The following is a 21,911-nucleotide window of genomic DNA, read 5'->3' as shown; positions in this document are numbered from 1 at the left end:
ATTGTCTGAGAGGTAGGGGGTTTTTGTCTTGTCTTTATTTTTGAAAGCAAAATCAGTTCAACTTTCAGGGGAATGATGTGGAGTCTGTGGGCTGTGCTGAGAGGAAATCTCTTGCAGGCAAGAGCAGGTTAGAGCTGGTGTGTGAGCAATAAAATCTCTGCGTGCTTGACATTGTATCATTGGTACTTTGGGAGAACCAGTTGAGCACTGAGCTGCCTTGAGATCCTTGGGGCATAGCGGAGAGAAAATGTGTACCACTCCAGCTGATACTGGGATCAGCTTCTACTGGGCAGTGGGAGGATTTCAGTTAGACTTGAAATACAGGGGTCCTTTCAGGCCAAGTCACAACCTCAGTGTCCTCTTCCTTTGTCTGGAATGGCTGTTGGTGTTTGCAAAGAGCTCCAGGTGTCTCGGAGAAATCACTGTCTCTTAAATGCATCATACTGCTGCTACTGCTGCTTGTACTTGTGGTGATGATATTTAGTCCTGTTTGTTTTTGGAGACTGGATCTGGTGGGTATTCTGTCTCTAGCAAAGTCCTGGCTGGCAGACCTGTATATAGCAGCGTCAGAGCTGAAAGGAGCTCCTGGGAAGGATATAGTTGAAATGGCCATCTATATTGTTCTTTGCCCTGCTGTGTTGAAAAGGGGAAAGTTTGGGGCCTTATAAGGAAAAAGGGGCTGATGAAACCTCAGCAGCACCAATGAAATGCACTTCTGTTCAGAGCTTCATGACTGGTTTGCTCGCTTGCTGAGGTGAATTAGTAGGGAAAAGTTGTTTGTGGGTCCTCTGAGTGATGTGCAGTTGGTGTTACTTATCTTCTGTTTGTAAAAGAGGCAACGTTAAGGTGAGAAGGAAGGGCTGTTCTTGGGGGACAGACAAGCAGAGAGAAAGTGAAGTGAAGAAGTATAGCTTCTTGTTGTTGTTGGCAGTTGCTTCTGCAGAAGAGACAGGCTGAGAAGACTGCCTTTACCACCGTTTCCAGACCAGCACAGCAGCCACCAGCTGTTTGTAGCTTTCCTTTTAGTGATGTTTCTGGTTTGAAGCTCTTGACAGCACTGAAAAAGATGACATTGTCTTGGCAGACTAAGCAGGGCTTTTTAAAACTCAGCTATGAGAGGATGAGGGACATCAAATGAGAAAGACGAATGATAGAGGAGAGGCAGCAAGAGCTGAAATTAGAGCCCTTGGGAGGCAGCGGTGAGATGAGAACTTGCAGCGCACCTTTGGGGCCCTGATTTTCAGAGTCAGGCCGTCGGTATATTGGCTCCAGAGGAGAATTCAGGTTTAAGTCTGGATAGCAAAGCAGGCTCCTTCAGATCTACCTGCCCGACTTGTTCCCTCTGACAGCTCTCCCAGAAATGCAGCATCCATTGAGTGTGGTAACTGCATTGCATTAGCTCCAGCTGCTTAAGAAATATTTCAGGGGTTCAAACCCATAATTTTTTCCTTCCATCCTAGAACACTTCAGCTTTTTCCAGGACTGACCCATGACACGAAAGGCTTTGCTTCAGCAGTCTGGCCCATTGATCTGCTCAGATTGTTGGCTCGTGTCCTGGGCTGAGTTTTGTCACCCAGGATAAAAGGATGACATCCAAGTTCAGAAATGTGAAAAATGTATGGACTTTGAGGTATACTTCTCTTCGGAGTGATTTCACTTACTTCCCTGAAGTCATAAATTATGTTGGCTTTTGTCCAGGCCAAGGCACTTTATGCCTCAGATCAAACCATTGATTTTCAACAGTGAATCTACTGCTCGAAGCAACTGTTTTGTGGTGCTCCAAAGAGACTGTCCCACTTCTGCTGAGAGGATATGGCCTGTGGTGGGAGTACTGACTCAGAATAAAACTCAGTGCAGGTGTTTTATTGACAAAGGTGGACTGTGTAGAGCCCCTTGCACTCACAAGATAGCATTTAGCCAGCCAGATCTCCTGAGCTTCCTTTCAGCCTGAGGCTCTGAAGACCTAGAGCCAGCCAGCAGGAAGGTCTGGTCACAGGGATGCGGGGGAAATTTAGGTTGCCTAAATACGTCTGTAGGTTTAGAGCATGGCTGTGAATCCTGGTCACTGCCTTACAAAGGCTAATGATAATACAAGTACCTATAGCTTTTCTGTCCCTTGTAGCAATTGTTTATTTTATTATGAAAACAGAGCTGGAGAGCGAGTCCCTCTCCCCATTTTAAAGTAGCTTTACCATTTTAAAGTAGCTTTTATCCCAGAAGGAACAGAAATACTGGCGTGAATCTATGCAGATTAAGTGTGTTTAAGCCAGTGGAAGATAAGAACGGAGATCAGTGAGCCAGATAAAATTAGTTGATTAGATCAGTGCCAAATCCATTAATGTCAGCAGGTAGTATTTTTTTTTTTTTATTCTGCCATTTACCTAAATTGCAGCTGACAGCTGAATGTGTTTTGGCAAGTAGTGTAGCCAGCAATTTACTTGCAGAACTTAAAATGGTAGAAACACTGGGGTCATTAATGCAGACAATTCTGCTCTGCTAAAAATACCAGGGACTAGGAGGACTAATACATGAAAGCATCAACACACCAGGTAGTGTCTGCTTTTCATTTATTTCCTAGAGGGAGTGGGGGGGTTGTGCTTTTTTCATTTAAAAAAAAAAAGGGGGGGGTGAGCAGAAAAGCTTGTAGGTTTGCATTTTTCTTTAAATCTGCTTGGCGAGTTGTATGGGTTCTAGCAGCTTTCAGATCATGGTTAATTAATAAAGGATCTTACCAGAGCTCAATGAAAAACAATGGAAATATTTTGCCTTGGCTTCTCTGGATGTAGCTTTTGAGTGTGTTGCCTGATGTGACATCAGGCCCGGTGCTGCTGCAGTTATAGCTGGTAATGAGCAAATGCTTGGTCAGTCCAGAGGGAACAGCGTTTTGTTGATCACACGTTGCTGGGACATTCCCAGTGAACAAACTCAGCAGTGGGTGGGTCTCTCCCTTGCAAAGGCATCTGTTCTGAGGAGAGGCTTTGCATTTTCTCTTTGTTTCACACCTTCAGATTCAGCTCCTTGAACAAGCAGTTGCAAAAGCTTTTGAGTAGAAGGATGTTAACATTATCGCCTCTTTTTGAAAGCATCTTTTTTTCTTGCTGGTGTCTCTCTAGGATTTTCCTCTAAGCTTCAGGGCACTGTAAAAACTAGTCCTGGAGAGGAAAGGACCATGTTTGGTGGTAGACTAGGCACTTCCAAGATGGTTATCCTATATATTCCTCAAAGTCCTTTGCCAGCACAGGTGAAAATGCCTTCATTTTCTAGCCAAAGCAAACAGAAGCAGGAAGATGCTTGACTGCAAAACCCAGAGTGAATCCCTTGCTACGCTAGTAACAGACCCTGCAGCTATACTGTTGCCTTGGGCCTTGCAGCTTCATCCTGTGTTATCCCAGGGGAGCTGAACTGCCTGGGCCTGCGTTTGGCCAACCGTGTGCTGTTGAAGCTGGGGATCGGACTTGCCTCCTCCACCCTGGAAGAGTCGTTCCGTATTTATTGTGGTCTGACAGAGAAGCCTTGCAAAGCTTAGACAAAAGCTTCCATCACCCCTAGCCATGCTGGGTTTGTCTGAATTTTTCCCTTCTAAGGCTCTCTGCTCTGATAGACCTGCACCCCTCTTTGCCCAGTGTACAGGGCAGGGCCTCCTCTTCCTGCAGAGGAGTGGGGTATCCAGTAGGACTGCTTCCCTTTTGCCCGAACCACTTCAGCCCTCGCAGGTGTGTAACAAATGCAGCCTTCCTGTGTTGCAGGGGGGAGTCCTGCCCACTCATGAGTGGAAATGCCTCCACCCTTCACCCTGAGCTTTGAAACCTGTGTGTTTCCCCCACCTTTGAGCCCCATTTCCCCACCCAGGTTTGGAGGCTGTTGCTGAGCCCTGGGTCTGTGCAGGGAGAGAGGCCCCATGTCCCAGGATCGCTGCTGCTTCTCCTTCAGCACTGCTGCAGGTGGAAGCCCATTTGGCTCCTGTGCCAGCCGTTCCATCACTTGAGGCTGGCTGACTCGGAGGGTGAAAAGCTGTTTCTCCTTTTGGCTCTGGGTCTGTGAAGGGATTGTCGGGTGAGGTGCCAGGTCTGAGCAGTGCAGGTGGGGTTTTGGGGATGGGGTTTCTTCGGTACTCCCCAGTTATCCACAGTAGTCCTGCTGTGTGTATCAGACACTGCTTTTGCTGAAGGCCAGTTCTGCCCTCTGCTGTAGGATTGTTTTCATAGCGTGAAGGCAAAGGCCAAAAAAGACCCTTTCTCTGGTCTAAGAGGCGGGTTCCTAGTCTCTCCTAGGGGAACACAGATTGCAGTTAAAAATACCTGCTGTTAGGGAGCAAGTAGAAATTGGTTTCATAGGAGAGGCTACTCGCTGCCAGCCAAATAAAACAGAAAATGGCACTGTGATGTTTGCTTATGAAGCAGAACTTCTTGGGACTGAGGTCCTGGCATAAGTTTGATTGTGGCTACATAGCAACAAAGCAGCGAAATCCACTGGTAAAAGACCTGACTCATAATTTCTGTTTTCCTGTGATCCCCAGGAATACAGATGTTTGTCTGCAACCATGAACACTATGGTTTCCTTCCCATGCCCCTGAAATCGCACCAGACGCTGCAAGAAGAAACCGAGAACTTTGTGCACACACTAATCGAGGCCATGAGTAAGTTGCTGTGCCCTGCCATGATCGACCCCCCCAAGTTAATGTTTGTAGAGCTCTCCTGCTAGCGGCCCAGCTCTCTTCCCCCTGGGAGTCTGCATCCTGATCTGACTGCTGTCATACTGTTTTGATATACAGTTTTCCATTTTCCACTGCTTTTCCACCTAGGGATGTAATCATTTCACGTCAGGTCAACCCCATTCACAAAGACCCTTAACTTCCCCATATTAAATGCAAAAACGCATCTTTAATGTGGAAAGGATGCTGCAGAACCTTGTTTTTGTCATGAGGTCTGTCTGGCACATGGCTGCTGGCTTCTGCTTTGCTACATGGATGCTTTCTGCTACACCCACTCCTGCGCGGATTTCATATCCCATCTCCCTGGGGCTTTTTAGGCCCAGTGATGAAAACACATGTGGATACGTTGTATCAATGCAGCTTGTACATGAGGGTGATGCTTGGGATCTCTCCTCTCTTTTAGTCGATCGTCCTCCAGTTGAACCTTCTCAGTATGTCTCTGTTCCTCCGAAGAACCCTGACAAGATGGGATTTGATGAAGTAAGGAACCTATTTTACTGCCATTGTCTTGTCTTGTCTTCCTGTTTATCACTTAGAGGACCTGGGTTCTCCCTGTAGCTTTGCTTCCAGCCGTTTCCCTTGGAGTATATTATCTTTTCACATAGCTAGCTCTTTCCCAATCACTCATCTTTTGGACATAAACTTTTTGCAAGGAGAAAATAGCCATCCTTATTTGGGGAGAACTTCTGCCGAGCTCAGGGAAGCAGAAGGGAAAGGGCTCAGGGAGCATTCTTTCCCTCTGGCATTTGCTGTGGAGAAACAAGGCCAGTCGGGTCTGCAGGCACTTAGTACCTGCTACAAGACCCCTGACTAGAAGTGCAGGTTTGTGTGCAAGGGCAGTGCCCAGCAAATCTTTGGCCTTCCTGTCTTGATGGTATGGATGTTTTAATCCAGCCAGGAGGAGATGGCAGAAGTGAGGCTGAAAAACAGGTTGTTTAACTCCCCGGTTTTTGTGCTGTGTCCTCTACATCTGACTCTGCAGAGCAGCATGGCAGCCCTTCCATTCTGCAACAAAACCTGGTCTTTTTGGAAACCTCTCCTGCTTTCCAGTGACAGAAGGGAACAATTTCTCTCACCTGAGAGAGACACTGGAGAGCCCGGGGTAGCTGGGGGAGCCAGGCTCATAGCTGGGTTCTAGCCCAAGCTGGGTATGTCCAGGAGTGATGAAAATCATGCGTGCTGTCTCCTTACTGTGGCAGTTCTCCCCCTGCCCTGCTTGGTCACCGCATTTTTCTGCTATGGCCTTAAGTTAAAGTGAACTAGAAAGATAGTTACTGATGCTTGTAGTGCCCCAAGACCCTGCAGAAATTCCTCTCCCGGCTCTGCCTCATGATGTGGAGAGAGCAAGCATTGAGGGGAGGGCTGGAGAGGGATCTGCTGTGCTTTAATTAACCAGTGTCTGTGTTATTCATAGAGCCAGCATCCCTGTGTATACAGCTGCCAGAATGGCAGTGGCACCGTGACCGAGGGAGTTGTGGTGATCAGGGGAGCCTTTGTTTTCTTGGTGTATTCTGCTACATCTGTTTATATGACTCGTAAAGTCTGAACCTGATTTGGCTGTGTGTGTTTGAGCGTCTGTGTTTAGGACACAGCTGGTGTAGGTTTTTTCCATGTTGTCCTTTGTGGCTGCGCTTTATTTATCCAATTCATTATTTTTGCATTTGTGCTGACCTGGAATTTGATCCGCTTCTTACTGGGATGAGGTTTTGCTCCACAGGCTACAAGGCTGCACTTGTACTTGTCTGCCTGGGACTGAAAAATATCCCTGACCCTCTGCAGTTTACCTGCAAATGAGGGCTTCAGTCCTCTGCCCTCCACCAGAGTCTGTCTCCTCAAGGCTTGGACAGAGCGCTGCCCAGACATCTCTGTTCCCGGCCTTGGCTCTCTGCTAGGCTTTCTGCTCTGGCAGGGGTAGCAGTGGATTTTCAGTGCCTGAAGTAATTACAGAAATCCTCTCTTTGCTGTGTCCTTGTACTTAGATGGTGGCCCCACTGATAATCCTAAATACAGGCAATGGCAGCATTGTGGAGAAACATGTGGGTCAATGTTCCTCTGGGACTGGAGATGGAGGTGACCATTTTACTCTGTGTTTAATATAAATCAAGACATCCTATGTCGTTGGCAATTATAGACTTGGCTGTAACTGGTCTGCTCTCACCTTTATGCATCCTTGAAGAGCAACTTTTCCCTGTAACATAAAACACCCCGAAAAAGTAGTTGTTCGACAAAGAATGAGTCTCTAACCTTTCAACTCAAAACCAACCCCAATTTTTTGACAAATTCTAAGCAACCTGGAATAAAACCACACCTGGTATTTTAATAAGGTTTGCTTTTCCAGTGGGGCTCCTGGAGAAGAGTGGATCAGGACTCCCTTTTCTTCCTCACTCCCAAGTTGGGAGGCTGATGTCTTTATCTTCTACACAGATTTTCATGATCAATCTGAAGCGTCGGAAAGACAGGCGGGATCGGATGCTGCGGACTCTCTATGAGCAGGAGATTGCAGTCAAGATAGTGGAGGCTGTGGATGGAAAGTGAGTTTCGGCTGGGGTTGCTGACGTTTGCAAAGAGTGGGTTGTGCTTAACTGCTTAACACCATCTCCTTGGATGCCCTGACCTCCCTTCTGGTGGGGAAGGGTGGGCAGAGAGAGAGGTAAATATCACTTTTATTTACCTAACAGCCTGTTTGGGACAGTTTTGCTCTGTTTCTTTCTTCTTTTGCAATTGGTCTCCATGAGAGAACCAGGACAGTGGGGTTCAGACTAAGATGAAAATCAGGTTAAAATCATACTGATTTCTGAGAACTATAACACTTGCACACAGTTAAAAGGAGTCAGCAGTGAAAGTGTTGGAGAGCAATTGTCTCCCAGGAAGATCACCCATCCTAGAGCCACAAAGCTGTTGTGCTACAGTGTTAACCCTGACACAGCCCTTTCCAAGCTTACTCTAAGGTGTGTTGAGATGTTTTTATAATGAGAAATCAAGGCAGAAATTTTAGATCTGGGAGTTGCAAAAAGGGCTCAGGGAGATAGGAACCCACATGCCATCTAGTGGTCTTTGAGACTTGGGTACCCATCAAGACCTCTTAGGCAAAAATTCTAAGCCAAGCGCCTGACGAGTTGATGGTCCCACAACTATGTGGGATATGATTTGTCAGCTTGATTTAGAAATGTAAATCAAGAAGCTAATTTTTCTCTGGGTTTTTGAGTGAAACAAGTGCAGGAGTTTCTTGAGATATGGCTTTTCTCTTAACATCAGCAGCATTTCCCATGTTGCGTCTGTGTCTGACTTCAATTTACTTTTTTTTTTTTTAAGTGGTGATAGATATTCTCTCTTTCTCAGAGCACTGAACACGAGTCAGCTCAAAGCTCTCAGCATCGATATGCTTCCGGGTTACCGGGACCCATACTCCTCCAGGCCACTAACCAGGGGAGAGATCGGCTGCTTCCTTAGTCACTATTATATCTGGAAGGAGGTAAGGAGTTTGTGGGTGCCTCAGGGTTCCTGCAGGAAGGTGCTGTGGGCAGGCACAATAGGAGGGCGCGCAGCCAGTCCTAGGGCAGAGCATCAAATACAATGCAGGTTTCTGGAAGTGTAGGGTGGAACTGTTTTCCTTAGTTTGTAGGGGACCATGCACAGGGGTTTTCTTGAACGCAGTGTTCAGCTTTCTCATCTCTGCTTTCCATTTGCCAGCAGCTCTGAGTGATTTTTATCAGAATATATTCATGACTGTTTTTGCAAACCATCCGATAGCCTGCTTGGCGCAAGTTTGCTTAGGAGAAAGGCAAGAAAGTTTTGAAGAACAAATGGTGTTACAAAAACCTGGGTTTTTTTCCCCTTGTTCTGCATCTGGACTGAAGCAAGTTCCAGTGACTCTGCTGATTGGCTTTTTTGAGTTGGTATATCATAAATATTCTTAACAGTAGGGACCTCTGTTGCCTAAGCTACGAGAACTTGTTTGAGTGGTAAAAACTGTAGCTTCCATCTGTCGCTGGTCACCTGGGGAGTGACACTTGAGAGGATCTGGGCTGTGCTGGTCAGAGATGCTGGAGTTGCACAGCCCGACATCAACAGGAGGGATTATTTCAAGTAAGGTGTGGTGGAGGCAGGGAGAAAGACTTGCGCTAAAAGAAGACTGGGCAATGGCAGTGGTTACCCAACCCAAACACAGACAGCCCTCTGCCTTCAGAGGTGTTAGTTGCAGCACCTCTCAGCAGGGCAGGGCATTGATCAAACAGCCTAGAGCCAGCAGGAGTGACTTCAGTATGGAGAAGTCAGGCTATGCTTTTGGGCTTGAGAATTCTGAATCGCCAACAGTCAGATGATAACATGGGAACCTACATGCAGGATGCCTTTGCATGTGTGTTCTCTCAAGTTGTCAGGGCCAGACTTTGGATATGCTAGATTGTCCTCCTTCCCAGACCTCAGGAACACTTTCTTCTAACAAAGAGGTTTTTCTGAACAGCAGCTTTGGCATCAAAGGCTGCTGCACGTTTGTCTGAGGAGGTGGTTGCTGTGGTCATGCTAGATCGTAGCTCATGGGTTCTAGATGGTGCAACATCAGATGGAGAGGTTTTTCTGGGTTGCAGATGCTCAGCCACAGGGTATTTTCAGGACTGTTCTCAGCAGCTCTTGCAGTCTCTCCCAGCTGAGCTGTGAATCTGGGAGTGGTTCATCAGCCTCCCTACCTGCATGGTCTAGAAGACAGTGCCAGGTCAGGATGACCCCAGCAATTTCAGGGTGCAGGGAGTGGCCCATGTGTGCCACTGTGATCACTTCTCAACCCTTTTGTTTCAGGTGGTGAACAGAGAACTGGAGAAGACGCTTGTTATTGAGGATGATGTGCGCTTTGAACACCAGTTTAAAAGGAAGCTTATGAAGCTGATGGATGACATTGAACAAGCCCAGCTAGACTGGGAGCTTATGTAAGTAACTGGCCCTCAGCCATCTGGGAACTCCTGGGCATGCAGGGGAGGTCAGCAACACCTGCTGTGTCATGATAGAGATGCAGGTTAATGCTGGAGTGCAGGGGAAGGTGGCAGAGACTTCTCAGTGGCTCTTCCCATCAGGGATCATCAGATCTGCCTTCTGGGGCAGGCTGATGCTGGAATGCCCAGACTGTATTGGGTACCCTTTGGGCAGTGTTGGTTGATCTCAACAGTGTCTGGAGATGCTGCTGTGACAGAGGAACTGACACAGCTCAGTCCTGAGGCTTGGACCGTGTCATCTTAGCTCCCTTATGAAGTTTTTCACAGCTATACCACCCACTGGGTTAAGACTTGGATGTCTGGGAGTGGTGCAGGATAGAAATCTGTGAGCCTGGTCAGGGATTACTTCTTGGATTGACCCTTTGTCCTTCCCTGGTTGACATGAACAGTCTTGTGGTCCTAATTGCTGCAGATTTGCTTTGGTTCCAATTTCCATGGTCTTTTCACCCTTTAAGCTACATTGGCCGGAAAAGGATGCAGGTGCAGGAGCCTGAGAAAGCAGTTCCCAATGTCATGAACCTGGTGGAAGCTGACTACTCGTACTGGACCCTGGGGTACGCAATCTCTTTCCAAGGGGCTCAGAAACTCATCGGAGCTGAACCTTTCAGCAAGATGTTGCCAGTAGATGAATTTCTGCCAGTCATGTACAACAAGCACCCTGTGTAAGTAGGATGCCTTCATTGCTGGGGTTGACATGAGCTGGGTCTTGCTGTGAATGATCTTAAGCCAGATCATGTTGGTGTGTCTCACTTCTGTAGCCTGGCTGGCGGAGGACAGGGCTACTCCTCATGCTTTTTGGTTGTCTGCAGCAGAGCTCCTGACAGAGGTCAAGGGGGGTGACAGACCTGCTGCAGAGCGGTTATTGTCCCTACCTGGTGCAGGGCTTGTGGGCTGGTTCTGAGACACTTGGCTGTCTCTGGTAGCGGAGGCTTTGGTTGTATAGGTTGTGTGTAGTTGTAAGGCACATGTTTCTGGCTGTAGAGAGTCAGACTTGCTTTAGACCCACCCCAGCAATTACCTCTGCTCCCTGGGACTTGTTTGCTTGGTGGATTGGCTTGTATCTTGCAGTTATAAGCAGTGGCACTGATGAACGTTCACGCTGTTACTGATGATTTTTCTACCCTCTTTAGAGCGAAGTACATGGAGTATTATGAGTCCAGAGACTTGAAAGCCTTTTCAGCAGAACCCCTGCTTGTTTACCCCACCCACTACACAGGGCAGCCAGGCTACCTCAGCGACACAGAGACCTCTACAATCTGGGACAACGAGACCGTGTCAACAGACTGGGACAGAACACACTCCTGGAAATCCCGGCAGCAGGGCAAGATCCATAGTGACGCCCAGAACAAGGATGCCCTGCCTTCCCAGTCATCTCTCAACGCGCCATCCTCCAGGGATGAACTATGACTGCCCACTTCCCCTGGGACTCTGTTGACAGCTGAACCTGCCTCACACTTCAGCTTTTCACCCTTGAAAGTTGTAGAGCAGCTCTTCATGTGGTCTCCTTCCCACTGCTTCGAATGGCAAAGCACAGTGGTTGGCCCTGACTGTTACAACTAACCAAGCCGCTTAGGACTGGGTGGGAGATGAAGGAGGAAAAAGAACAAGTGTTCCAGACTGGCAGAAAAAAGGCAGAGATCTGAACAAAAGCCCTTGTAAGCTTTTGTAAAAAAAATAACCTTGAATGACATCATTCTACAGTTCCTCGTGTAGAATACTGTATTTATAAAGATTAATATATAGAGGTGTACAAGTGTTAATACCTTTCTGGATAGCTGTAACTGGGCTGCTGTGTAACTGTTACGCCTTGTAGGTTTGTAGGCTTTTATAACCCTGTTCACTGCGAGAAACTGCAGGCAAGCGTTTGGGTTATTGGTTTTGTTTTTCAAGGGGAATCAAGATGGTTCCAAAAATGTTCAATGTACTGGAGCAGCGCTCCTCTGTAGGGTCATCTCCTTCATCACACTTCTGTAGAAAACTATTGCTGGCTTCCCCTCCATAAGTGTCAAAACTTGCTAGATCCCATCTAAACAGGCCTCCCAATCCAGAACTGATGTCTTGGCATGTCTAAAATCTTGGAAGCAAGCAGAGAAAATGGAGGTTGCTGGTTTCATTTGTCTTTGCGCTGTCTGAAGGGAACACAGGAGGAGTTAGTCCATGTCACGTCCTGCTTCACCCCCTGCCTCAATTTATTCCTTCAGGAAAACAAAGCCTGACAACCTATTTGCAGGCCTGCTTAGTTAGGCCATAAAACCAAGTGTAGGACTTCTAGGAACTTTAAATGTTAAAAGTTTGGTTATGAACAGCTTGACACTATCTTTATAAAAACAAAACAACCTACAGAAATGTTAGTGTTGTCAACTGTACTGTTCTCGACAGCCTCGATAGAATTGCGCGTTACAGGATGGAAAGGCAACTTGTCTTGATATTTTTTCATGTGAGGAGCAAATGTCTTTTTTTTTTTTTTCTTTTTTTATGAATTCTGATGTACTTGCTGTTGGCTAACATGTCAGCAGAGTATGGTGGTTGTTTTTTTTTTTTTTTTTTAAATGTTTCTCAGAGGCCAGGTGATCACGGACTACACTGTTTAGGTTAGCTGGCACAGACGTCAGCCTGCAGGCTGCTGTTGCAGTGGGAGAACGCCCTCCTGGACTTGCAATCTAGAGACTCACCTGCTGGCAGATCTGTGCGTTGAGTATGTGTAGCTGTTTTTTTAAAAGTTTTTCTTTGTTTTTAATAATTACTGATCAATGTTGTGCTTTCTGCTAAAGAAGACATGTTATTACCTGTCAGCCGGTCTGATAATACATAGAACCTGGTGCAACATGAGCAGCTGTGTGTATTCTTCATTGGGTGGGAGTAGCTGTGGCTGGGAAGGGCCAGCTCAAGAGTTTTTCAGCTGTGTCACTCTACCATGGAGTCACTGGCCATAAAATGTGCCTGTTCTGCAACTACCACCAGGAAGCACCTGCTGTCCAGGTTGGAGCAGGTGCCCATGCGACATGGTGAGTATGGAGAGCAGGTCTGCTGTGGGCCACCATGCACAGCCTTCTCCTCTCTGATGAGCCCTCTCACTTCCTCCTCAGGTCGTGCTTTATGAGTGGCAAGTCTGACCTGTCTGAAGCACTGTTGAGCATGGCAATCCCAGAGAAGTTGGTAAGAAACTTGCTGTGGCCTTCAGAAGCAGGACATCTGTGAACTGTTGAGCATCCAGCATAGTGTCAAGTGTCGCTGTAGATAACTGTGACGTGCATGTGCATCTGAGTCTGGCAGAACAGCAGGGATGAGCCAGCGCTGGGTGGGTGAGTCCCTTTGGCCTGGTATCGTTTCTCTGATGTGGTATTGTGGCTGCCTCTCCATGTAAAGGCTCGTTATGGTTACGCTGTGTTCATATACATCACCACTGCGTATCTTTTCCACCCTCATGTGCTTTTTGTTCTGTGAAAGACCTGTCTCTGTGTCTACGAGAGAGGCCTCTCTTCCCCCCAACCATGGGAGTGATTTACCTGTGTCAGCAAGAGCCCTGTTTTTTCCAACCCTTCCTCTTCTGACCTTTCGTGATCCTATTGAAGTACTCTCTCCATGAACATCTTGGCTGAAAACGACCCTGGTGCTCCTCACAGTACTCCCCACTTTGTGCTGGGGGCTGGAGAGGGAAGGGACTGACACCCTGGGGCAAAGTGTGCCATCCCAGCTCCTGGAGCTGCTCGCTGTGCTTGGGTCCTGCTGGGGTCGTGGGTGGGGACGTGGGCTGTGGCACAGCCTCACAGCTGCTCCTTTGGTCTCTTCCCCAGGGAGGTGAGGCCAATCCGCTGTATGGGCCATGCAGGAAATATATAATGGATTTAAAAAAAAAAAAGGGGATTTGAGTCCCCCTGCTTTTTTAACCTTAACGTAGCTCATTCAAATGAGGAAAAAAAGGTCTCTGCATCACCTGCACAGCCTTCGTGTTGGAGCCACTGGGCTGCCCCGGCCTTACAGCAAGTCCCGCAGACGTGGTGAGGGCAGGGGTGCGAGGCTGGATGTAGCTGGCGCTGACCACCAGGTAAAGCTGCTTTGTGGATGTGTCAGCCCCGTCGCCTCGCGTGGGACGGAGCTGACTAACGGTGCTCTCGGGAAATGATGCTGTCGGCGGAGCTGGTTTGGATGCTCAGGGAGGCTGAGTTTTATTTAACTTTGCTTTCCTTAAGTAGAGCAGTAGCAGTTTAGTAAAAACATCTTGGCAACAGCTGGATTTATTTTTTGTGGGGTTTTTTGTGTGTGTTTTTTCTTCTAGTTGACTCTGGAAGCGAGTGGTATAAGGGGTTTGATGGCTGTTTCAGGGGACGGGGGAAACAAATTAAGAATAAAAATGTAATGAATTAAATGAATGTGTCCATTTCAGAGCAGACATGGCTTCAATCTAATCTAGCCGATTGTTCTTTTACCTATACGTGCACACACACACTTTTCTATTTATTTACATATGCAAGATGTGGTGGATGGCCAGTGGTTCTACCTGCTGTGACAAGTGCTGTTTTTCCCTGTCTGTGTTTTCAGTTCCTTGGCAGGTGTTGCCCAGGCTTTGCCCTACTCAACAGTGTTTTGGAAAAGTAGGAGCCAGTTGAAACACTTCTATGTTTTTCTGATATTTTTCCACTTTCCATATACTTTTTTTTTTTTGACTCATCTAATCGGCTCCAAAACTGAGCGCAAGTAGGAGCACTGGCTTCAACCAGCCTTCTGCCTGTGGCCGAGACGGCTGTTTGCTGTGCACAGGGCAGGGACTGCGCCGTCCGGGGATATGGTGCAGCCCAGGCATGGAAGGCGCACCCCTGCTGAGCCTCCCGCAGGTTTAACACCCACAGCCCAAATGCGGGGGGGTGCCTCACACTGCGGTCATGCATTTGGTCATGCATCTTGAAAATGAGTTTCTGTTAGCAGAACTTAACAAGCGATAAGTAAGAATTTGCCGGGCTGCTTCATGAACCGCAGAGGGCTTTTTTTTTTTTTCCCCTTTCTTCTCCCTTCCTTTCTTTCTCCTTTTGGTCTGGGGTTTTTGCTCTGCTGTGGAGCATCTGAGCTAAGCCCCAGGAGCCCCCAGCTGATGCCAGCACCCAGCAGTGCCTACCCCAGGGAGCGTGGTGACAGACCAGTGGAAGCTAGGAACAGGTTTTACAAAGTGTAAAACTTTGTAAAGTTTTACAAAGTTTTTACAAAAAAAACTTTCAGCAAGCCAGCTGAAAAGGCAGCTTGTTCACAAGAAAGGTTATGGTGAGAGGCCCTAAAAATTATCTGCAATAAGACTGCTTGTAACCTAAGAACTCTGTCTTCGCTTTTGTTTAAGAAAGGAAAAGTGCTGTTGTAATCTCAATATGGCAATATAAAATTCCTAATTCACAAATAGATTGCATTTATCCTGAAGGAAATAGAGTAAGGTTTTGTAATGTTGCATTTTGTCTCCCTAGGTAGTTTAAGAAAAAAAGCAAGAGGTGGCTTAAATCCAGGGTAATCTTTCTTTTGCCTTTGCTATTGTAACATGAGAGGCCCTTTAGTGACAAAGGCAACTGCCATCCTTCAGGGACTCGCGGTGTGGCTTTGGCGGTATTGGGAGTCTCCCCCAATGCTGCAGTGACTTGTGAAATGGCAGGTCAGCTGTGGGAGCGGTCTGAGGGAAGCAGGACTGTGCTAAAAGGTAGAAGCAGCAGCTGGTGTGTGTAGACTCCAAATGTTTGCATTGTGTGCAGGGGAGGGAGAAAACCCCAACAAGCTAACAGTTGTGAGGCCAAGAGGAAACATGACATGATGGAGACAACAGGGAAGAGATGGAAACACTCAAAACAACTTTTTTTTGTATTGGCTTGCTGCAGAAATCATTCAGTGACCCAAAAGAGAAAGATTTCATGAGGAAGCTGTAAAATTTGTGTATAATCTAAGTCACCCCGTTAGTTACAACTGAAAGCTCAACAAATAGCACAAAATATTCCATAGCAATAGCAGGTTGATTGTGCATGACTGATGCACTGGGATGGCTTTTGCTTTGCTGACGTTTACCTTTAGCTCTCAACAAGCTCATTGCACTCCTACGGCGTGTGACCGGACTACGTATGGCTCACGGTTAGCTGCTGCCACTCGATGGGTAATGTAGGTGAGAGACTGGTTTACTTGGACAGCCCTTCCAGCCATATTGCTGAAGAAACACAGAAGCCGTCCTCATAAAAACTTTTAGGAATTAAAAAAAAGTGCACGACAGTAATGCTGACAGTGTTACAAACAATACAAAACTGTTACTGGATGTGATGGTGAAGAGTAAAACAATGCTGAAAGAAGGTTGTAGCTGAAGGGTTACAGCTGAAGGGAATACAGGTAAAATGTGGTGTTTCAAGTTCTCTGGATGGCAGGGAAGGTGAGTTGTGGGAGCTGGAAGAAGTTGAGAACAGTTAAAATAGTGAAAGTGATGAAGTTGGAGAATGACAGCGAAGGAAGCAAGGGAAGTGGAGAGGAGAGGTGCGAGGTGTAAAAAAACCACAACTGACATGCAGTAATAAAGTCAAGAGAAGAAAATAGATTAACTCCAGGCAAATATTAGTGGAAAAATGTTTATATACTTATCATATAAAGATTACAGGTAAGCAATTAAAAAAATCTTTTTCATATATAACCTTTTGGAGGGTGTAATTCTAAAATCAAGAACATTCAACTTTCAGCTTAATACAGACATACAACCTTGATGCTATACTTTACAAATGATACCATACAGACATCAATGCATGCTAACACTGAAATGCAAAGAAAACCGAACTTCTGTTTTAATCTTGCCCTAACTCTGGGCAAAGGTTAAGGCTCAGTTACAAACTCAACATCTTCACCCTCTCAATAAAAATACATTTGGAGTTCTTGGACTATTCAGACGAGGACCTGCATGGTGCTACTTGTAAACAGAGGTGACGATAAATCTTCATGTAGTGTAAAACGTAGTACAACCTAACATTGTTTTCCAGCATGAGTTTATCACTGATCGTTAATGTAATCTGAGCCCAGTTTTGAAAATTAGTGCTACGGAACTGGTGGGGGAAAAAAGGCCGAGGCATGTATACAATTCAGTATTTGAGTTTATTTTAACTAATACTAATGTATCTCAAAGACAGCCTGCTCAGTAAGGGCTGCTTACAATCCAATGTCTCATTTATGGCTTTTTAAAATAAAACCTCTAACTATTCTTTCAAGGAGGCCTGTGTTCTGGGAAGAGACTCAAGAAGTATGTTATTTAAAGTTCCACAGAGAACAGGTGAATAAATTCTTTATTCCAGCCAGATTCTTTATTCTAGCTGAAAGGATGTACCATGTCAGGAAATTCATTTAATAGATGTATATAAAGAACAAGGGAGGTGCCTGTAGATTATGCATAATAATGCTACAAGTATATAAAATCTCTGGTTGGTTGGGGTAATGCTTAAAACCCGGCTAACTATCTCCTCTCATTACCCACTTTTAAAATAAAAGGTCATGTAGTTGCCCCTCGTGAATGAAAATGTGAGTTAAAAGTTTTGCTCTTGAAGAGTAATTGCACATTACAAAGAGGTACATCAGTCATTTCAGAGTACATGCAAAAGGCATCGATTTCTGTTCAATGGGTTAGCAAAGTAAGAGGAAAACCACCCTGTAGTGGCACTAAGACAAGACCTAATTCCAGACAAGTAGTGTTTGTTTGCCTTGTTCATGAACAAACGATGACATTCATCCAAAAGCAAGTGCAGTCCATTCTTTTAAAGTTCTTTGGAAAAAAAATCCAAAATAGGTAATTTTCTGGCGTGAAACAAGTGCAAAAAGAAGTTTGCCAGCTGTGTGAAAGCAATACACACACTTGCAGTTTCTGCTGTCTCCAGCGATGAGTGTTTTGGGGACGTACCCACGCTGCTTTTTCGTGAATGCATATGCCTCCTGGAGGCAGCGACTGCTAGTGGCACTCAGCTCACCCACACCTTCTGCAAACCAGGGCTCCCGTCTGTCAGCTGGAGGCTGGCTGGGACCTCCTCCTTGGTTCAGGCAGAATTGTATTGAGACTTTTCTTCTCCAGTTTTATAAAAATAAATTTAGACCTTCTTCTTCTGTGTAATACTGGCACAAAGGGAAAATGTGTTCTCACAAAAAGAGTTGTCTTGTGTGGAGTTCTTAAGACAAACGTTGCAGTCCTGTTTTCCCCTCTAACTGGGGGTCTCACCTTCCTAGGCTAATGTGCAAAACAAAAAAAAATTCCAGTCCGTCCTGTCCCATAAATCCGTGTTTGTCTGTCCATATCCGGCTGTAAGGGGGAACATGTATCTCTGGCTGTAGGTCTACCAAATGCTCGCTTTGCATTTCAGCCTCAAATATTTTCAAAGTTCAATACTGACACATTCATCTTCTGTAATACTGGATGGTAGCAAAGGTACAGTTCTCACCACCCAGTTCTCACTGTGGCCTTGTCTCCCTCACAGTGTAATTTTGCTGGGCCTGTTGCTCCAGCAGCCCCGTTTGGCAGTTCTGGGGAGTGTCAGACTGCAACGGCTCCTCATTTTCACCTGCCCGTTGACTGACGCTTTTTTCCGCAGGATGAAATCGAAGTTCACGTGGCTGTTCATGGCGTAGAACACGTTGGCATTGCCTGGGATCACCAGCTCTGCAAAAGAGGGACCAGAGCAAGCGTTAGTTTGCAGTATTGCACGTAGCAGAAGGAAAGCCAGGAGAGAACGGGGACCGGGTGAACAGAGCATACACAGCCAGGCAGCGCTGGGCCCCTTTCCTTGTTCTGCTGTGCCTCTTCAGCCAAAGCTGCATCAGGTCGTGCTCACAGCAGCTGTCCCACAAAAAAGGGGGACTAGGGTTGCAGAGGGCAGGAGGTGGAGGCCAAACCCAGACCACGTCCAGCCTGGCAGAGGCCCTGGCAGCCACTCCAAGAGGAGGCTGAGCCGAAAGCTGTTTGCACGGCCCGATGACAGTGGTAGGATCTGGCCTGCCCTGATCCCTGGGGAGGTCGGACCCTGCCACCCGACCCCTGCGGCAGGCTGTGCTCAGGGAGAGAGAGCAGCTGCTCTTTGGTCGATAGCTCTACAGTCGCAGTGCACATATGAAGGTCTACCTGGCAACCCACGAGTGAGCCCAGCCTGTATAAAGCGATGTGCCGACAGACCATGATAAATCATCCCTGCACACCAGTTACCGATGGGTTATCCTCACTGGCAGCTGTGACAACATGTCCATGGCATTTCTAACGTTGCTTCACATGTTACTCTTTCCTTCAAAATCCAGCAGAATTTTAAAGCAGCAGCAGAGTTCTGCTTCCCTACCTTTGTCCTCAGAGATGACCTGTACAAGCTCATAATCCTTAGCTGCATCAGATTCCAGGTTGTGCTTCAACATAGCTCTCTGGATGACAGCAGGAGCTTTGTCTTGGCTAGTTAGCTGGAAAGATAAAGTTGCAATGAGAGATTGTGCTTACTCAATCTATATAATGATTTAATAATTGGCAAAGGCCTGTCTTTCTGCAGACTGCTTGGTCTTGGAAAAGATTTCAGAGAACTGAAAAAATACGATGGGTCAGTAACGAAGTAGTAGGTACTGCTAGATACTAAAACGTGGTATTTGTGACATTTGGTGGTGGTGGTTTTTTAATTCAAGATGACAGATACTGTACTAGAAGAGGCAGCAGTAACTCACAGTGTGTGCTCTCCCGAGCAAACGCTTTGAGAGATGAGATGTTCTCACTAGCCATTAAAGTCCACATAAATAGCTGCCCCATCTGTTGTTTGCAGACATCAATTAATCTGCAGTCTCCTGTGCTAAATACTTTCTTTGACATCCTGCAAAGATTTTTGGCCTTGTAACTGGGTTTACTGTCTGCTGTGGAAGTGCTGTGCATCCGGAGCAGACACAGGGCTCCCTCCAGAGCCTTATGCAGTCAAAAAGAAGATTTGTCTCGCCAGTAGCCGAATTTGTCAGGCCCTCGGGGAACAGCTCTTTGCAATTTGGGGGCGTCAGACCATTAAAATCATACGGTGCTAAGAACTACCCTCCTGTGTGTTTGTTCTCCCCAGGACCTGAGGGACCTGAAGTGTTTGCTCAGCAGCTGAGTCTCTGTCAGGTGTCTGTAGAGATTGCATGCAGGTGAGTCACGTCGCCCACGGTCCAGCACAGGCCCTGCACTCCCTTGGCCATTGGCCTGGCACTGCCAGAATCCCTCCGTGGAACCAGCATCGAGGGAAACATCTGAACGCTGGTTGCTGCTGGTCTGGCAACCTTTGCCGCAGAGAGAAGCTGCATAATTAAAGGGCTTGTCAGCTTCCTCGCGTACAGCTCCCTATTTCCAGAAACCAGCTTCTGGGGAAAGCTTCTCTTGGCACGTGGCATCTTGTGTCAAAACTCGCACACAAATTCTGAGCTAGAGAAAAAGCAGCTAGCACTACAGCAGAAGGGCAGGAGCAGCAAAGCCTGCTCTTGATCAGAATGCTTCACCTTGAACTTGCTGATGAAATAAAAACTTTAATTTCAAGATCAGAAACTTCCACAAAGATGCTATTTTCAAACCTCTCATTCATACCATGCTCCACATATTTTGAATTGTAACATTTGTCATTTTCCCTTTCAAGCCAGGTATGATTAGTTGGCTCAGTGAATAGGTGTTTTCAAAACTAAAAGCACCATTTGTTTAAGTCACCCTGGATGAAAACATCACCAACAATAACAGCATTTTGCTGTTCCACACCACTCACCAGGATGCTCTTGTACATATTGCCATTGTTGTCTTCTATGCTGATCCGGATGATGCACATATCTTTGTTCTGCTGGTTGTAAACAGGAGGCAGTACTTCTGAGGTAACGGGTGTCATGGAGACAGAGCACTTGTCATTGGAGGACAGCAAGGGAGGGGATGAGTTCAAAGATGACACCCCCGAGGAAGGTGTGTCCGTGGAATGGGTGGAGGAATAGGAGGATTCAGAGACCTACACAACAAAAAGAAAAACACTGTCATGAACTGGACATTTTGTATGTCTGTGTGTGTCATTCTGGAGGAAGAACTTGAGAAAGCAAAAGGCACATACAAAGCCTCAGTCATCTGCTCTCTGTCCAGAAGGCTGGCAGTGGTATTCCTTGCCTCCAGAAAAAGTGAACTTCATTTGATTAATTTCACCATTTTAATGAAAACTTATTTCCAATTCGGTGTGCCAGACACTGTGCACTGCTTGCTCTTGCCTCTCGGTAAGAGCAGGCCAGGAGGTGGCAGCAGATACAACGAACAGAATCAGGTTGTGGGCAACCAGCCGCAGAGCGTGCCACGGGCCCCACGGCTCCTGCACCAGGTCGGAGCCTTTACACGGGGAACTAGACTGGGGTGAAAATACACATACGCCTCCCGCTCTGCCACTTCCCTTTGAATATTCTTTCCTCGATGGAAACTGCCTCCTTGCTTCTCCTGCTGCTCAGGGTTTTGCCTTTCTCTTCATCTGCCTTGCTCAAAAACTGCTGAGAGGATCTTCCCTCTACAACTTGCTTATCAAAATCACTGTAACAACTGCTCCAGCTAAACAGTTTAAATGATTTATGGATGCCAGCGTCTGGGACCTCGTGCTTCATTTGGTTTAAGAACATTTAGTACAAGTTAATTTAAAATAGCCATAAGCTAAACCCCAATATAACACTCTCCAGCAAAATATCCCTAAAAAGGGCTTCAACAATACAGTTAACACAATTTACTTCAAAAGGGAAGAGTCTATAGGAAAGATGTCCCTGTGGATCCCCCCATGAGATCCCTCCTGCTAGTTTCCTGTCATTATAGTTTGTCTCTCTGGATGGTATCAGTACACGCCCAGCCCATCTGCTTTCAGCACGAACACTCACAGCTTCAGCCTTACACTCATTTTGCTGTGGGGTGTTCCAGCTGCCAGTGTGCGGGGCAAAGGGCTTTGCCTTCTCTGCAAAACAAGGGATTTCCTGGCACACTGGTTCAGTGCCTTTGTGTAAGACGCTGACTGCGTGTGCTAAGAGTGAGCTGGCATGCAGGAGGAGGTGCAGCAGCACCGCACCCCAACTTCCCCAGTGGAATTAAAGTGAGCCAAGGCAAGGTGTTCATCTTGGCAGTAGGGAGCTCACGGGAGGTCAAACCCACAGGGCTGGCGAGCTCTGACTTTACCTGCCTATCACTTGGTCAACTGCAGCTGCTCTGCCTTCCCCAGGATTTTGCAGTGCTGTCACTAATGCAC

The 21,911-nt window shown here is 46.7% G+C and overlaps 2 protein-coding genes across 2 annotated transcripts in view; one reads left to right on the top strand and one right to left on the bottom strand.

Annotated features, from left to right (window-relative positions):
• Window positions 1–11,289, top strand: part of COLGALT2 (collagen beta(1-O)galactosyltransferase 2) — a 19,594-nt gene extending 8,305 nt beyond the window's left edge. The window contains exons 6-12 of the mRNA XM_009324656.1: window positions 4,517–4,636; window positions 5,115–5,191; window positions 7,136–7,242; window positions 8,051–8,183; window positions 9,506–9,633; window positions 10,152–10,358; window positions 10,827–11,289. Coding sequence (XP_009322931.1) covers window positions 4,517–4,636; window positions 5,115–5,191; window positions 7,136–7,242; window positions 8,051–8,183; window positions 9,506–9,633; window positions 10,152–10,358; window positions 10,827–11,103 — 1,049 coding nt within the window. The 3' untranslated portion in view covers window positions 11,104–11,289. The remainder of the gene's footprint in view (window positions 1–4,516; window positions 4,637–5,114; window positions 5,192–7,135; window positions 7,243–8,050; window positions 8,184–9,505; window positions 9,634–10,151; window positions 10,359–10,826) is intronic.
• A 5,022-nt stretch (window positions 11,290–16,311) lies between these two features.
• Window positions 16,312–21,911, bottom strand: part of RGL1 (ral guanine nucleotide dissociation stimulator-like 1) — an 86,716-nt gene continuing 81,116 nt past the window's right edge. The window contains exons 16-18 of the mRNA XM_009324655.1: window positions 20,424–20,654; window positions 19,002–19,116; window positions 16,312–18,334 (exon numbers count right to left, since the gene is read on the bottom strand). Of these exons, the coding sequence (XP_009322930.1) occupies window positions 18,147–18,334; window positions 19,002–19,116; window positions 20,424–20,654 (534 nt within the window). The 3' untranslated portion in view covers window positions 16,312–18,146. The remainder of the gene's footprint in view (window positions 18,335–19,001; window positions 19,117–20,423; window positions 20,655–21,911) is intronic.

The sequence above is a fragment of the Pygoscelis adeliae genome, unplaced genomic scaffold, assembly GCF_000699105.1.
Source record: "Pygoscelis adeliae isolate BGI_AS28 unplaced genomic scaffold, ASM69910v1 Scaffold126, whole genome shotgun sequence".
Lineage (NCBI taxonomy): Eukaryota > Metazoa > Chordata > Aves > Sphenisciformes > Spheniscidae > Pygoscelis > Pygoscelis adeliae.
Note: the sequence above shows the minus strand (reverse complement) of the source record. Positions and strands in the feature narration are given on the sequence as shown.